The sequence below is a fragment of the Balaenoptera acutorostrata genome, chromosome 17 (assembly GCF_949987535.1).
Source record: "Balaenoptera acutorostrata chromosome 17, mBalAcu1.1, whole genome shotgun sequence".
Classification (NCBI taxonomy): Eukaryota; Metazoa; Chordata; class Mammalia; order Artiodactyla; family Balaenopteridae; genus Balaenoptera; species Balaenoptera acutorostrata.
The window spans coordinates 41,765,039-41,781,960 of NC_080080.1; the positions used below are offsets into that span (position 1 = coordinate 41,765,039).

Here is a 16,922-nt window from a genome sequence, read left to right on the forward strand (position 1 = left end):
TTCACTAAAAATACCAGTAAAGGGACTTCCCTGGTGGTCCAGTGGCTAAGACTCCATGCTCCCAATGCAGGGGGCCCAGGTTCGATTCCCTGGTCCGGGAACTAGATCCCACATGCCGCAACTAAAGATCCCACATGCTGCACCTAAGACCTGGTGCAGCCAAATAAATAAATTAAATATTTTTAGAAAAACAGTAAATAAACTCTACATGTAATCTGACACATTTTTACAATTAAGGCTCCTACAAAATAACTTGAAATATCAAAATTCATGTTTCAGGGCTTCACTTTTTTAATATGTAAAAAATATCTAGTTTGCTCAGCACTATATAATATATAGTGACCCTTCTCTTTCATGATTAGAAATACTTGAGCCTGATAAAAATCCATAATAGTATTCTGCCATGGAGTGTTTTGTGAGAGCATGTTTTAGGACCTTAAAATTACCTTTTGTTTAAAAAAGTTCCTATATATATATATATATATTTTTTTTTTTTTTTTAAACAACAGAGACTATTCTGATAGGTAGCTTGAAGGGAGCTAAGACTCTCCAGAAATGATCATCAGTTAGGTTCGCGGGTAGGAGGAATTGCGGATGATGCCACTTCAATATGAAAGAATACATGTGGAAAAACCTAGTAGTGGGGTATAACTAAAGAGTCATTTCAAACAAAGTATCCTGAAGATGACTGGCTATAAAAGTTCAAAGTATAAGGCAGAAATTGGAATAGGAGCCAGATATTTGAGAGAAATAACACATCCTAGGTGGGTAGTGGTCAAAACCATGAGTGGATGAGGTTACCTAGGGAGAATGTAGGGCAATCAGAAAATACCCAAGGACTAACTTCTTGGGAAAACCAAGTTTAAGGGGTAGACAGAGGGAAATACCCACAAAGAAGAAAAGGCAGAAGAGTCAGGGAGAAGAAATGAGTAAAAATGCCAGGGAAGCCAAAGGAATAAAGAATTTCAAGAAGGAAGGCGTGTAAACAACAGGATAAAGACTGAAAAGTATTCACTGGCTTTGGCAGTTGGTGACCCTTGAGAACAGTTAAAGAGTGGGGACGGCAGAAGTCAAATTGTATTGGGTCAAAGAGCTTTAAAAAACTAGGCAGAGAAGGGATGAGAGAGAGGTGGAGTACAGTCAAGAGAAGTTTCTATTAAGGATGAAATAGTTTATAGGTATGGGAGTGGTTGACAGTATAGGAGAGGAGGTAACTAACTGAAAGGGACAGAATCACTGAAAGGATAGAATCAAAAGCATAAAAACTTGTCTTCATCAAGGAGTAGCATAAGCTTTTACTGACTAAAAGCATGGACTTAACAATGAATACAGTTGTCAATTATTTTGAAGGTGGAAAGCAGGGACCTGAAACAGGAATGTGAAGCTGGCACTCAGGGGGCCACAACTCCCAAGACTACAACTTTCACAAGGATGGGGGCTGAATCAGTCTTTTTTTCTGGTCTACTCCAAACAGACAAGGAAGTTACTGAAAATGGAAAAGGGAGAGAGGACAGGGGCTTAATAGGGTGAAAGTCTAAAATATTCCCTAAAAAAGAATGCAGACCACTGACCACTGGCAGGTAAACAAAAGAAATGAGTGGCCAGCTAAGGTTGGAGGCCATGGTTTGGTAGTGGCACAAGTTTATACAGTTGTAGGATTATTTCCAACAGAACTCAGTGGCTCAGGGGAAAAAAAGCATAAATTTTTGAACTGATTCAGGGTTGGGACTTTTCCAGATGAAGCAAAAGACAAAAAAGCAAAGATGCTGAAAATATTAATCAGAGTAGTCCCGACAGTCAACCATAGATAGAAGGGGTTCCCAAATCTGGTTTATAATCAGAACTACCTGGGAAAACTTAAAAATTGGATCCCAGGGTCTCATCTCAAATCAAATGAATCAGTATCTCTGAGAGTACACAGGCCAGTATTTGCTGTACTCAAGGTCAGTAGGGAAGGAACGGAAGTTGGAAAAGGGCTGACAGACTGGGGAAAACTTGGTCATGAACTTGAACGTGTCACTGATCATGAGGAACATGGGAGCCCGAAAGTAAGAAAGGGATAGATTACTGGCACAGAGATCTTATGTAGAGCAATTCTGACAAAAATGCCTGGCCGTGGGTGGCTGATGAAGAGTAAAGGTAATAATGGAACCTGGAGTGCCAGGGTTTTTGGATAAGTTGATCACATGTCTTTTGATGCATGTAGAGGAACAGCCAGGTAGTTGTTTAGATGAGCTAGTGAGGTACGTGTAAGCTTCCAAGGAGAAAGGGCTTAAAAAATGATACAAGTAGAGATAGTCTAGAAACGCCATCAGGGAACTGGGAAATTTTCAGCATTGCCTTCCAGCCCTGGATAAGTTGGAAATGGGAGAATGAGTAGTCTCCAATTAAGTGGAACTGGCACCATATTCTTTTTCCTTTCTCTTCTTTTTTTTTGAAAGATGCTGTTGTTATTCTGTTTCCTCTAAATAATGGCCATACAATTTAGTCCAAGTACAAAGCTTTAAAGGACACTTAATAAACAGCATATAATTTTATTAATGAGTGAAAGAGCAAAGAGAAAACATATATGGTAACAGTGACACAGCAAACGTTAGGCTAGTAAAAATGACCATGAATTTGTAATGTTTTGGTTTATAAGTCAAATTTAAATAAATAATTCATCCATCCAGTAACTACTGAGCATCTGTTATTTGCCAGGCACCATTCTAGGTATCAACTGTGACAAAACCAATTCCTACCCTCATGGGGAAACAGCCAATAAATAAGTAAATATACAGTATGTCAGTTGTAGATAAGTGCTATGGAGACAAGTTTTAAAAGGGAAATGAGAATTAAGAGTATTGAAGGGAAAGGGGGGAGAGACATTGCTATTTTATAAGATGGTCAGGAAAGGACAATTACTTCTTAAGAAGGTGACATTTGAGAAGAGACCTGAGGGAAGTTAAAAGAATGTTCCTGAAAGAGAAAATTTCACAGGCCATTTGGTAGTGAATGTTCTTGGCATGTTCCAAGAACAGTAGGGGTATTGGTGTAGGAGAAGTTAGCAAGGGAGAGTCGAATGAATAGCTAGAGGTCAAGTCACATGCAGCCTTGCAGGCCACTGTAAGGACTTTGATGCTGTATGAGACAGGAAATAGTTTAGTATTAGGGAAATTAAGCACATCATTGAAGAATCAAGGCATAAAATAACTTACCGCAATTTGTCTTTTATCTGTTTCTCCTCTTTTGTGATGAAGATCTAAATGAATGAGTTAAGAATAATAAATTTGATACTATTAAATATCATGATAGATTCTCAACTGTTGTTTTTTATTTAGAAAATATACAATATTAAACACTTCTTTAATTTACAGAAATGAATTGTTCTAACATCACACACATATGTTGATGAAGGATACAAGTCAAGTATTCCAAAATGGTAACATCCCATATGTAGTCATAGTAGGAGTCCATAGCATCATGACTGAAAAACAGAACTCAGTTACTTCCTCTTTCTTAAGCAGAAAAATTTCAACTGCATTTTATTTCAAAAACCATTCATACCTGTTTTGTTCCTGCAGTGATTTAAAGGCTGTTTTGTAGTCAATCTCTCTGAGGAACTGACATAAAATTGCCACCTACATAAAAAAAAGAATTGAAAATGGTTTCATGTAACTAGTATCAACAATGACTACTGGTTTTGGAGGGGTAATTTTTAATGATTCTCATGTCAAGAGTACATTATTTAATATAAGAGGCCTTGCAGATCAGGCTGAGTGGATCAGCTCATATGTATGGAATCCATCCAATTTTAATTGTAAAAAACCCTTACACAAGTGTCTGTCTGCCCAATATTTTCTTCCCCAGTGACCTAAATCATAAATTTTTAGAGCTTTACCTGAATGAGAAGCTGGGAAAAAGCCAGTTTAGAAAACTGAAGGAAATGGAAAACTGCCAAACATAAGTGTCAAACATTCAAGGACATATAGAACGTCCAATTAAACCTTTCACAGCTGGCAAGTACAGAAGCTCATTTTGGCAAAATGTAGGCCAGTCTGCTTAACATAGAAAACAGATCCATTTCAGTCAGGTATGTAGGTCATAATGCTGATCTCTTTTTTAAATATTTAAAGATTTTTAAATTGATTATTATTCACATACCATAATGTAAACCCTCTTAAGAGTATAAAATTCAGTGGTTTTTAGAATATTCACAAAATTGTATAACCATCACCGCTTTTAAGTCTAAAACATTTCATTACCCGCCCCCCGCAAAAAACAAAAAGCTCCATACCCATTAGTAGTCAGTCTCCATTCCTCCCCTACCTCTCCACCCCGCAGTCTCTGGCAACCACTAATCTACATTCTGACTCTATAGATTTGCCTATTCTGGACATTCCAAATGAATGAAATCATACAATACAAAGCCTTTTGTATCTGGCTTTTTTTTTACTCAACATAAAACTTCCAGGATTCGTCCCTGTTGTAGCATATATCAGTACTTCACTCCTTTTTATGGCTGAATAATATTCCATTGTGTATATGTGTATATATATATACACACACACACACACATACATATATATACACACACACACACACACACATACATATACACACACACACACACACACACACACACCAAATCTTGTTTATCTATCCATCAGCTGATGAACATTTGGGTTGTTTCCACTTTTTGGCTATTATGAATAATGCTGCTATAAACATTTCACGTACAAATTCTTCTGTGGACATATGTTTTCACTTTTCTTGGTTATATACCCAGGAGTGTAACTGCTGGGTCATATGGTAGGTAATTCAATGTTTAACTTCTTGAGCAAGCACCAAATTGTTTTCCAAAGAGGTTGCCCCATTTTATATTCCTACCAGCAACATATGAGGTTCTAATTTCTCCACATCTTCACCAATACTTGTTACTATCTTTCAGTTACAGCCTCCTTGTGAGTGTGAAGTGATATCTCATTGTGGTGCTTACATTTCCCCAATGATTAATGTACATATCTACTTTTAAATATAAGAAAACATACTTGAGAATGCTTTTTCCATTTATAAGGTTCAAAGACCAATGTCTTCTAACTCATACTTTCATTTTAGTTAAAATTCTGTAAACTATTTAAAAAAAATTTGAAGAACATGCAAATTCTTAAATACCACAAAATTTAAGCAATTATGATATGGAAAATAAAAGCTACTTCCCAGTCCAATGCCTTACATTTATTATAAACTCTAATATTCATGAAAACAGACCAGCATCATAATATTATAAACTAACCTGTGTGTGGCAATTCAGCAAAGAACAGCACTTTATCATTCGTTTTATTACCTACAAAAACAAAATTCTGGTTATTTTCAAAAACTAGTTAATGTCAATTGTAACAAATGTACCACTCTGATGTGGGATGTCAATCGTGAAGTAGGTTGTACGTGTACAGGGACAGCAGGTACATGAAAACTCTGTATTTTTCACTCAATTTTGCTATAAATCTAAAACTGCTCCAAAAAATAGAACTTTAAGTTAAAAAAAATCTAGTTATTAAAAAATTTTAAATCTTATTTCAAAAACCATTATTGTAAATATTAAAAAATGCCATTTATTAAATTATGATATTGGTGGCCAAAACCAGAGGAAAGGGTAATGCATATTGAGAGAAAATGAACAAAATTTGAGATGTAGGAGGCAGAATCAATATGCCTTGAAGGCTGAATAGATGTTGGTGGGAGGGTTAGTAAAGAAAAGAGGATGACACTCAGGATTTATGCTTAGTCAACTCAAAGGGCTAAACAAAGGTGACTGCTATTTCGGTGGGGTCTTCTGTTTTTGTTTTTGTTTTGGTGTGGGAAGGTCATCAGGAGGAGAGACTGGTAAAGTAAGACGCTGAATCACGGGACTTCCCTGGTGGTCCAGTGGGTAAGACTCCGCGCTCCCAATGCAGGGGGCCCGGGTTCGATCCCTGGTCAGGGAACTAGATCCCACACGCATGCTGCCAACTAAGAAAGAGTTCGCATGCCGCAACTAAGAGCCTGTATGCTGCAGCAAAGAGCCCGCAAGCCACAACTAAGACCTGGAGCAGCCAAAATAAATAAATAAATACTAAAAAAAAAAAAGATGCTGAATCAGTTTTGGACAGGTTGAGTTTGAGGTGTTTTTGGGAAATCAAAGCAGCAATAGCTGTGGGCACTGGAAATATGGAGAGCAATCTGGTCTAGAGCAATCAATTTGGGAGTTACCACCACATACATGGAAATGAATAAGCTCATGCAAAAAGAGGCCCAGGAAGAAGAACACTTAAAGACAGACAAGAAGAAAGCAAGCCCGCAAAAACAACCTACCTGGTCTGTATAAACATCTGGGGGCACAGCCTTATTAAAGAAATCAGAACACACAGCTCCTGCCTGGAGGTAATAGTGAAGAGCTGCCGAATACTGATTTGTTGCTTGAAGTAGAAAACAGAGATAAAGAATTACCTGCCATTAAATACACAGCTGGAAAAACAGGACCTCTTTTGTGAAGAGTCAGGTATTACTTCATGTTTGACAAAAGCAGATTCAAACCACAGACCTAGGGATAACACTTTGCCAGGCCAACAATGAGAAAAATTGGCTTTATTTTTTCAACCACTTTAAAGTAGTTGTATAATAGAGTCTTTCCTTCTAAAACTGATTAGCCAAGTATTTAGCTCAGATTCCTTGTCAAACTTACTGGTACAGAATTTAGTATTTGGAGGTATTTATTTCCCAAATGACTATACTAGAAACAGACCTTATTTTTCTGAGGCAGTTTAGAATCAGAAAATCTATTCTGAATAAAGTTATTAAGATCCTGATAATAAATTCTTTGCAGGGTTGGGGTAAAAATGAGCATTAAAATTGGCAAGTATTTATTTCAAAAATAATCCAGGAGAGAGTAGGATGATGTAGGTGAGGGTACACATGAAATGAGACTGGCCATGAGTTAATTACTGTTAAAGCTGGGTGGCACCAAACTATTATCTATAAAATAAATAAGCTACAAGGATGTATTGTACAACACAAGGAATACAGCCAGTATTTTGTAGTGACTATAAATGGAATATAACCTTTAAAAACTGTGAACCAGGGCTTCCCTGGTGGCGCAGTGGTTGAGAATCTGCCTGACAATGCAGGGGACACGGGTTCGAGCCCTGGTCTGGGAAGATCCCACATGCCGCGGAGCAACTAGGCCCGTGAGCCACAAATGCTGAGCCTGCGCGTCTGGAGCCTGTGCTCCGCAACAAGAGAGGCCGCGATAGTGAGAGGCCCGCGCACCGCGATGAAGAGTGGCCCCCACTTGCCGCAACTAGAGAAAGCCCTGGCACAGAAACGAAGACCCGACACAGCCATAAATAAATAAATAAATAAATGAATAATTAAAAAAAAAAAAAGCTGACCAAAAAAAAAAAAAATCAACTCCTAAAAAAGTGACCCAGAAATGACACCAGTCAGAACTTTAATTTGATCTGTATAGTAATAGAAATATTAGAAATTCCCTATCAAGTTGGAAAATCAATCACATACAACCGGGGGGAAAAATTAGGAATCTATTTTCAAGAACGCAAATAATTATCAAGAGTGCATGGACATATTTTAGAACCTTTAAAGAGCAATTTTGTAAACTAAACTTTAACCTCTTTCCTTAAGAATGTTTTACCAACTTTTTAGATGACCATTTACTATTTAAAAAAAACACAGAAAAAAAGTAGTCAACATAAAACCAAAAGCATCTGAATCAAAGTCTCAGAAAAATGCATACATATAACAATAATAGTTACTTTCAATTTTATCTAGGAAGAAGAGTTAGAGAATGTCAAAAACAAGACTTAAGTTTAATAAAGTATTGTAATAACAAGTGTAATATATTTATTTTCACTTCTAAAACTGCTACAAAAACAAAACACAAAGCAACCATACATCTCACTTACCAAAATAAATGTCTGCCTGAATAATTAACCAGGAATGGTTGTTTGGGTTTATACTGAGGGCATACCGAACTAGCTCTTTCACTGTGATAGCCACGGCTTCAAAGTCCACGGACTGGAGGCTATATGCAAGACAATAAACATAATCTCTATTTTAAGAGTCAACTTCAAATTCCATACACACATTTATTAAAAACAAAAAGACTTAGTCAAAATGTAGGTGATCATAAATACAATGCTAAATATTATTAGGAGTAAATATTTTAAAACTATCAAAACAACTAAATCTGAGGAAGTGTGATCAGCTAACTTTTTATAAGGGGCTGAAAACAATCTGATTTTTGATTCCTTTTTTTCCCCAAAATGCCAAAGAAGGCCACTCTAAAAAGTATCTTTAAATATTCGACAATATAATGCACAAAAAAGGTCGTAGGATAAAACCCTGTCTCCACTTTTTATGCACAATTTACAGGTAACAAAATTATAAAGAGACAGACTTATAAAAATTTTCCAAATGATTTTTAAGTTCTGTTATCTAGAGGAAGCTACAGAAAACAAGGGCTCAAACACTAACAGTACTGCTACGTGGCCTTAAATTCACCTTGTGGCTTCTTGTAAAGGTTAACTAACTCCTCTGGATTAGATGTTTCACCGGGTTGGGGTGAGCTGTGGCAAGGGTATCACTGCAGCGCATTTGGAAGCAATGAAGAATCCAAAAAAGAGTACGGAAGGGGGCCAGCTGCTCTGGGCCTAGTTAAGCCTGGAAGTCCTGAGATGCAGAATTAGGAGGTAGAACTGTGAGGATAAAGCCAAGCCAGCACCCAAGAAACACGTTGACAGCCCCTACAGCGAGACCCAGCGGGGGAGAACAGGCTTTGGCTTCAGAAACACACCGAGATTCAAGTCCTGGCTCTATCATCTAACAAGGTTGGACAAAGTACTCCTGTTGCCCTGAGGGGTTAGATTTTACCATAACTCACCACTGTTCCCAGTACAGTGGGAAAGTATTGTGGTGCCATTAGTAAATACCCAACTGTTGATTTACAACTAATTTATTTACAATTATTTAAATGAGTTACACTGGTTTATGTTTCCTAGAAATTATAAAATGTTAAGTCTAAGAATTCTATCTACATATCAAACAATCAATTTTAAAATAGTAATACTTAATCCATGCCATCCTCACACTATTCTTGGAGTCAATAAAGACTCCTGCTCAAGAGAAATATCTTTTCTGGTCAAACATTTAGTCACATTTTATTTTCTCTGGGTTAATTTACATTAAAATAATTTTATCATGAAAATAATCGTTAAGCCTACTCTACTATGTGGCAGCCCTTATTCTAAACACCTAGCTTAGAAAGTTTATTATTTAATCCTCACAAGGTAGTTACTATTCTTATACCCATTTTACAGATGAGGAAACTGGCACAGAAAGCAACTAACCCAAGGTCATATACCTGAGAAGTGGAGAGGCTGGGACTCAATCTCTGAGTCTGGCTGAGAACCTCTATGGTAAACCATTCTTTTGCCCCATTTATAAACACACACTGAAAAAAATCAATCATTAGTTTACAGTCTAAACTTAGGCCAAAGAGGTAACACCAAAGAGGTATTACAACCATCAATTAAAAAGGCAAAATGACCTCTACCTGATTCTTGGATTGCTATCTAATATACCGAATTTTATGTAAAAATCTGCAGTTATTTGCTTCAGGAAGCATAGTGCTTCTGTGGGAACTAAGGCTCAGTAAGCAGAGGGAAGGGTCACTCACCCACTTTAGACTCTCCAAATCCCTGTCAGAGAGAGAACGGCTTCCAATCTCTAAGACTGAGACAGAAGCAAATTGCTCTCATTCTACTGCCTGCTTACCTACCTACTACAATCTTTTCTTCTTCAAAAATGCCACTAAAAGCAATAAAATAAGGCCTAGATCTGCCCTTCAGGCACAAAGAAGATGATTGGCCGGGAAGGGAGAAAAGGAAAAGTAACTTTTGTGAGGAAACAAATGGACTCTCTTGAATGAGAAGTTGCTATGTGTGGGAAGAGAAAAATATAAATGGTTTCTTTTCCAGAAAAGGAACCTCTTCTTCTTCCCGCCCAAAATTCCCCCATCCTCTTACTGTGATTCTCAGGTGATGAAAGTTAAGAGAGAAGATTTCTTAAATTACTTAAAGAACTTCTTAAGGCAACTAAAAAGGGTTGGGAACCTCTGACAATCACTGTTAGAAAAACCTGATAGAAAGTCATTCTTTCATTAGCCTCAATTTTCTAATTCTACCACTGACAAGGAATCAGGACTACTGAGAAACTGTCTAGGTTCTACTTAAGGCTAGTATACCTTAGCTCTTACTTAGTTATGCCTTATCCATAATTTTTAAGAAGATTATTACTGTTAATAGAGAAACATGAAGTTGGCTATAGAGTCCTAACAAATTGCAGCCTTTTCATCAAATTATTCAAGGTTATCTATATCAGTCAGGATGGTTTCTAAATATATAAACAATTTAATAAAATGTAAGCTATAATACTTCTTACTTGGGGATGGAGGATGGCCAGATAGAAATGTGTTCAGCTGTAATATCATTCACAATGTCCTCCTTATTTAAAAAAAAAAAAAAAAAAAAGCATGATTTAAAAGGAAATTTCTTCCAAAGATTTTTTAGATGAAATTATAAAATACTTACCCGAACATTGTGAAGTTTCACAAAGAGTGATAAAATAATAGTCAAAACCAACGGTTCCTATGAAAAAGAAAACACAGTACCCTTAAATATTATATATATTTTAATATTTCTCCCATCAACCTCAAGGATACCAAGTATTTTCCTTCAAAAGATTCTTATGGTTTTTAAAATTACCACCTGCTTTAGTTTACAGCACACTAAAGATCAACTTTATTTTTAATCTCATGAAAGAAATGACAACACACAATTTACACAAAAATGACCAAATTTAGGTGTCTGTCCTCACATCTTTTGAAATTGAGTAAATAGACCTCTTTCCAACTAGTACTTCCAGCTACCTCTAGAAAAAGTTGACTTTTTATTCCTTAAAATAATATTTAAAGGATGGAATTTAAAGAGTGGAATCTATGTCCAATAAATAAATATGACGTTAATCCTATCAAGAAAAATTAAAGTTAGGCTTCACCCATCTAGCCCTATTATGAAGAATTCTTTACAGTTTAAAAAACACCTGTTCTATTCACTAAAACATGGTAAGGTAAATGCAAAACAAACTTCTCCATTCAGACTATCCCATCCTCAAAAAAATGATCACTGAAGATAAAAAGCACATTAACAGATTACTTAAATAATCAGCATTTAAACGTTCAATATTCTTTTGTCATATTCTACAGAAATCAGCAATAGTAATTAGATCAACTTTTATAAAGCTTACCCGTAATTTTTTGATAAAAGAAAGCAGTTCACTCCTACAAAAAACACAAATTGTGTATATACATTTAATATCAGAAATTAAAAATAAAAACAAGAAAGTAAATTATACGTGAAGGTTTATTCCTAACTTTCCAGTCCTGCATGTATAAAAGAGTATAATATTCTACTGTCGTACTAACCTAATAAAATGTCTTTCCTGTTTTAATCACATGAGACATCTTCAGTACTATCCAACCAAAACTGTTGATTTTGAACTCAGGTTTGATTATATTAAATGATTAATAAGTAGTCTCTTAAAGTAACATATAAACAAGGTATTTCCTAAGGTGGCCATATCAGACAAGTCCATCGGAGATCAGCACCACAGAATTCTTACATTGTCCATCTTTATGATACCCAAGGATAATGGTAGATGTTCTTACAACAGTACAAATAGTATAAATAAATAACTAAAAAAACAAACTGATAGAAACATACCGATACATTATACCTAATGTAGACTCCCTCTGCTTTATTAAACTAATTCTGCCATCATTTCCTCGTTTGTGTTGACTGGACACACTACAGATCTGAACAACAACTTCCCAAAGGTCTTTAGCAGTCCGTCTACTTTCTTTAGGGCCTGGAAGTTCTTTGCATGTAGCTGCTAAAAGCTGTCCAAGCTATAACATGAAAAACAGACAGAAAATACACAAAAGATAATCTGTAATGTCATACATGCTATTTCTATTACTGAGGAACATCTGAAGAAAGATAAATAACTGCCTACACATACGAAGCACAGGTATCTTATGCTGTGCCTTCTATCCAAGCACTGAGGAATTGAGAGCTCACTGTCTACTGACAGATCTGAATCCGATCTGGGAAGGGGATCCTCTGGTTCCGCCACATTATAAACTTCCTTGTTTCTAAACAATTACAGTCTAATGAGAATAAAACTGAGACAATGCAAAGAGGTATGTGACCTATTAAGTAGGAAAAAACAAAACAGCTAAATACACATAGTATGATCCCACCTTAAAAAAAAAAAAAAAAAAAGCCCGTAATGGAACATATACACTACAATGTTAACTGTAAAAGTCCAGAGATGAGACTAAAATAGGGGTTAAATTTCACTCACACACACAATTTTTTTTAAATTTTAATGAAAAAAACGAGGAAAAAATATGGACATTGAAGTTGGCAGAATAAAGGAACAAGATCTAGAGCAACCTTTCTCTAAGAAAAATGATAGCAACTGGGGATGGAGCTACTGCTGATGTGAGGAGGTAGAATTAAGGAAGGACAGATTACTGAAAGTGACTGACCTGAATAAAGGCAGCCTTCAGGACCAAAGGTGTAGGAAGGACCCAGAAATAAAGAATGGAAGGGCTGAAAGCAAAAGGCAGAGAAAAGACAGGCCCAAAATGTAGAGAAAGAAATAGGCTTATATGCCAAATCCAGCACGTCTTTCCCTCTATAATTTAAGCAAGAGAGGGCCCCTTTATCCTTTGTTTTTAGTAATTCTTATACATCATTTCTCTTTAGAGGGTAAAGTAGCCAACGATAATTCACGTCCATCAGGAATCCCCAGCTCCCTGACTGGACCTAGAAAAGGTTCATAATGGGGTCCCACTGCTTAAAGAAAGAGGCAGGATTACGACAAAGGTGAAAACAGTGCTTTTCCCCCAAATTTCAAACATAGAAAAGTTGAAAGTACAGTTCAATAAATACCTGAACACTTGACTTAATTTACAAGAATTCTGGTGCTTCCTAAAGCTAGTGAAAATGGTGTTAAAAACCCTAGCTAGGGGGCTTCCCTGGTGGCGCAGTGGTTGAGAATCTGCCTGCCAATGCAGGGGACACGGGTTCGAGCCCTGGTCTGGGAGGATCCCACATGCCGCGGAGCGGCTGGGCCCGTGAGCCACAACTACTGAGCCTGCGCGTCTGGAGCCTGTGCCCCGCAGCAGTAGAGGCCGCGGCGGTGAGAAGCCAGCGCACCGCGATGAAGAGTGGCCCCCGCTTGCCACAACTAGAGAAAGCCCTCGCATAGAAACGAAGACCCAACACAGCCAAAAAAATTAAATAAATAAATAAATAAATTTTTTTTAAAAGGAGGAAATTATGTTCTCTGACTTCAAAAAAAAAAAAACCCTAGCTAGGCTATGTGAATGGAAATCAAGGGTCCCTGATCTAGGAGGACATTTCATCCTGCGTGCCTACTGCACATACTCTTCTCTAACAACTAGGATCACAATATACACAAGTTATTTACTGCAGTTCTCAATTTCATTTTCTGTTGTCAGAGATCACATGCTTGGCTGAAGGTTACTACATTAAGCAAGTAAATTCACTTAAAAGTAAGAATTTTCAGAGGTATTAGGCCCCGAGTCAGTTGAATTCCACAAACATTCTTGAGCATCTCCTATGTGCTGGGTATCAAGCAAAGCACTGAAAATATGAAAATTAACTGTCCTCAAGAAGCTCACTGCTTTACGGGGAAGACACACAGGTGAACAAATAATTTACTATACAGTATAAGTACAACAAAAGAAATATGTCCACAGTACAACAGTACAGAAGTAACAAGAACAGCAAGTTTGCGAAGAAAAGAATTATGGAAAGCTTCAAAGAAACTACACAAACAGGCAAAAGTGGGAAGAGCATCTCGGCCAAATGAACAAACAGCACACAGAAGTGCAGAAGTGCGGAAGCCTGAGAAAGCACTGTGTGTACAAGGGCCGTGAGCACTCCGGCACCACAGACAGAGCTGGCATGACAGGGAGGGAGAAGGAGAAGCTCCCACACCTTAAAAGGCCTTGCAGGCCATGGCAAAAGCCATGGTCTTTGTCTTATACCATTATGACTGTTAGCACCAACCTCTCCTCCTCCTCCCACTAGCTAGTCTCTCGTAATCCAAGTGCCCATAAATGCTGTACATTTTCCAATATACTACACTACCTCCCATACTGACCCAAGGGAGAGGCTGGACTGTTTTTATTATTTCAAAAGGTCATATTCAGTCACATGCTTAAGACTTTTTCCTTTCCTTTTTCCATTCCTAAGAGAATGGAAAATAAAATTGATTAAAGATCACTTAATATTTCACTACCCAGGGATAATGACTGTTAATATCCTTCCAGACTCTTCCCTAAGCATCTGTATATATATTCCACACCAAATTCAAAGTTTGAAAGCTGCTCTAAATTGTATAATTTTTAATACCTAATCCCTTACTCTAGACTTCTCAATCTGATTACTTTCTCCTCTACATTAACAAAGGGACAAGAGGCCAACTAGGGAAGGAGACTCACAAAACCCTAATCCAGATGAGACGATGAGATGCCTCAGTGGCCCCTGCAGCAAGGTCACCTCATACCCTTCCTCCTCTGCGGCCAGATCAAGGGGAAGTGCAGGAAGCAGTGAGCTAACCTAGCCCAAGGTTAGGCAACCTACAACACAATACCCCGTGCCCTTCCACAATGCAGGCCCTCAAACATGCGGCCAGGCTTCCTGGTGCACAGCTCCACAGAATTCACAGCTAAGAGAAGCAAAGAGAAAAGCTACTGCACTGTCATAATACTAAGCAACGAGCTACCGTTCCAAGTGGAAACGATAATCTTGAAACAAAACGGTCGTCTCATCTGAGAGTTTACTAAAGACAAGAGACTGCTGGGCATAATCAGACAAATACCCTAGATATTAGGAACTCCTATCTCAGAAAGTTCACTAAAAAAACAGATATAATCCAATGTCTGAAATTCCAAAGAGAAGGATGACTCAAGTATGACAAATTTTTATGAACGACCATAAAGAAAAGGAGGAAAAAAACAAAAGAAATCAGTAAGTCTTCAAAGGGTTGAAGTGAAATGAGCTCAGTTTTTTAAAGGCCATACATGAAATAAGGAGGAAGAAACAAATAACCAAAGGCAAATGTAAAAACTGGTACAGTGTTGCAAGGTTTCCAGATAACCATCCATTTAAGGGACTGTGTACTGAAGATGAGATGATGGCAGGTAAGAACAAAAGGTAACACAAGCATTAAGAAAAGAGTAAGGAAATCTGAAGGACCAAACATATACAAAAAAGTGGTAAACCATGAATTTTTTTTTTTTTTTTAACTACAAGACCAAAAAGGGAGAAAAGTTCACTGCTTATTCAGGGTAAACATAATATTAACACATGAAAGAAAGAACCTTAGGGAAGACCTCCTGTCTCTCTTTATTTTTGATGTTTTCTCCACCCAGAAGCATTTTCAGTCGTGCAGGATAGGTGTAATTAAGAAAGGAGAATAAACAAACAACATACCATCAATTCACTGAATGAACTGTTTCATATGGAAATAATCACTAATAACAAACATGTAGCCTAATAAGAATCAGGTATCAACTTGGAGAGTTTAATAGGCTTTGAAGAAGGGTAAGGTGCTCAAATGGAAAAATGGGTGCAGCTCACCCCTAACGGCCCCCCCAGTCCAACCCAGCTAGACCCGGGTATTCCAGAGCTGAAACCGGGGTTTGACTACATCAATCAAAGCAAGAAAAGCTGACTAACTTCTCACTAGTTTAGGATTATACCAAAATGTTGTCTATTAACAAAATAATTTTTGCTTGCATTCTTATAACTATAGGGTAGAAGAAAAAAATATTAGAGAGGGCAAACTCAAGTGCCTGAATTATCAAAAACTATACTTTTACCTACAAACCAACAAGCATCTGTCCAAACTTAGACTGAATCTTAGAAACTGGAGAAGCTCCCTAAGTAGTACAGATCTAGAGAAACTGGTCCAATAATCCCAGCCTAATAACCCTTTTATTTAGATTAAACATGAATTACCTTTACATATGGATTACTCTGAAGCAGAAATGCAGGAACCTGCAGGGTAAGGTATTCATTTTCCCTCCAGTTTAACATAAAAGCAACACACTCCTCGGCAATAACCTGACGAAGAGGAATATCTAAACAGCAAAGAAGAAAGTAGTTGGAGTTACCGTCATAACACTAAAAGAACAAAGCATGGGGCTTCCCTGGCAGCCCAGTGGTTACGACGCTGTGCTATCACTGCAGAGGGTGCAGGTTTGATCCCTGGTAAGGGAACTCAGATCCTGCAAGCCGTGCAGTGCGGTGTGGCAATCAATCAATCAATAAATAACAAAGCAAATAGTTGCTCAGATTCCAGCTGAACAAATTAAAAACAATAGTTACAGATGAAAAAATAGAAAAACAGTAATATTTTATACTTTTCTCTAGAAAGTTTAAGGTTTCCCAATAACAGGTTGCCACAGTCCCCACTATTAATCAACAAAATTCACTACTAAGAACACCTTAAGATGCCTAATACTCTACTGTGCAAGTCTAGGAGCTGGTACCCAGCCTCTACAAATGTATAATTTAAATGAGCAGAGAGGGACTTCCCTGGTGGTCCAGTGGTTAAGAATCCGCCTTCCAATGCAGGGGGCGTGGGTTCGATCCCTGGTCAGGGAACTAAGGTCTCACATGCCACGGGGGCAACTAAGCCCACATGCCGCAACTACTACTGAGCACGCAGGCCACAACTAGAGAGCCCGCGTGCTGCAACTACAGCGCCCACGAGCTCTGGAGCTC

The 16,922-nt window shown here is 37.6% G+C and overlaps 1 protein-coding gene across 2 annotated transcripts in view; it reads right to left on the reverse strand.

The window, feature by feature from the left end:
- The window catches only part of INTS8 (integrator complex subunit 8), a 48,294-nt gene that overhangs the window by 440 nt on the left and 30,932 nt on the right, over nt 1-16,922 (reverse strand). The window contains exons 16-26 of one of the 2 annotated variants that reach the window (XM_007164935.2): nt 16,155-16,276; nt 11,817-12,001; nt 11,341-11,374; nt 10,626-10,682; nt 10,477-10,538; nt 7,941-8,059; nt 6,334-6,437; nt 5,276-5,326; nt 3,547-3,620; nt 3,402-3,466; nt 3,198-3,241 (exon numbers count right to left, since the gene is read on the reverse strand). In XM_007164935.2, the coding sequence (XP_007164997.1) occupies nt 3,198-3,241; nt 3,402-3,466; nt 3,547-3,620; nt 5,276-5,326; nt 6,334-6,437; nt 7,941-8,059; nt 10,477-10,538; nt 10,626-10,682; nt 11,341-11,374; nt 11,817-12,001; nt 16,155-16,276 (917 nt within the window). Of the gene's footprint in view, nt 1-3,197; nt 3,242-3,401; nt 3,467-3,546; nt 3,621-5,275; nt 5,327-6,333; nt 6,438-7,940; nt 8,060-8,085; nt 9,488-10,476; nt 10,539-10,625; nt 10,683-11,340; nt 11,375-11,816; nt 12,002-16,154; nt 16,277-16,922 lie in introns of those variants that run through there. The other variant, XM_007164936.2, reaches the window with a different exon arrangement.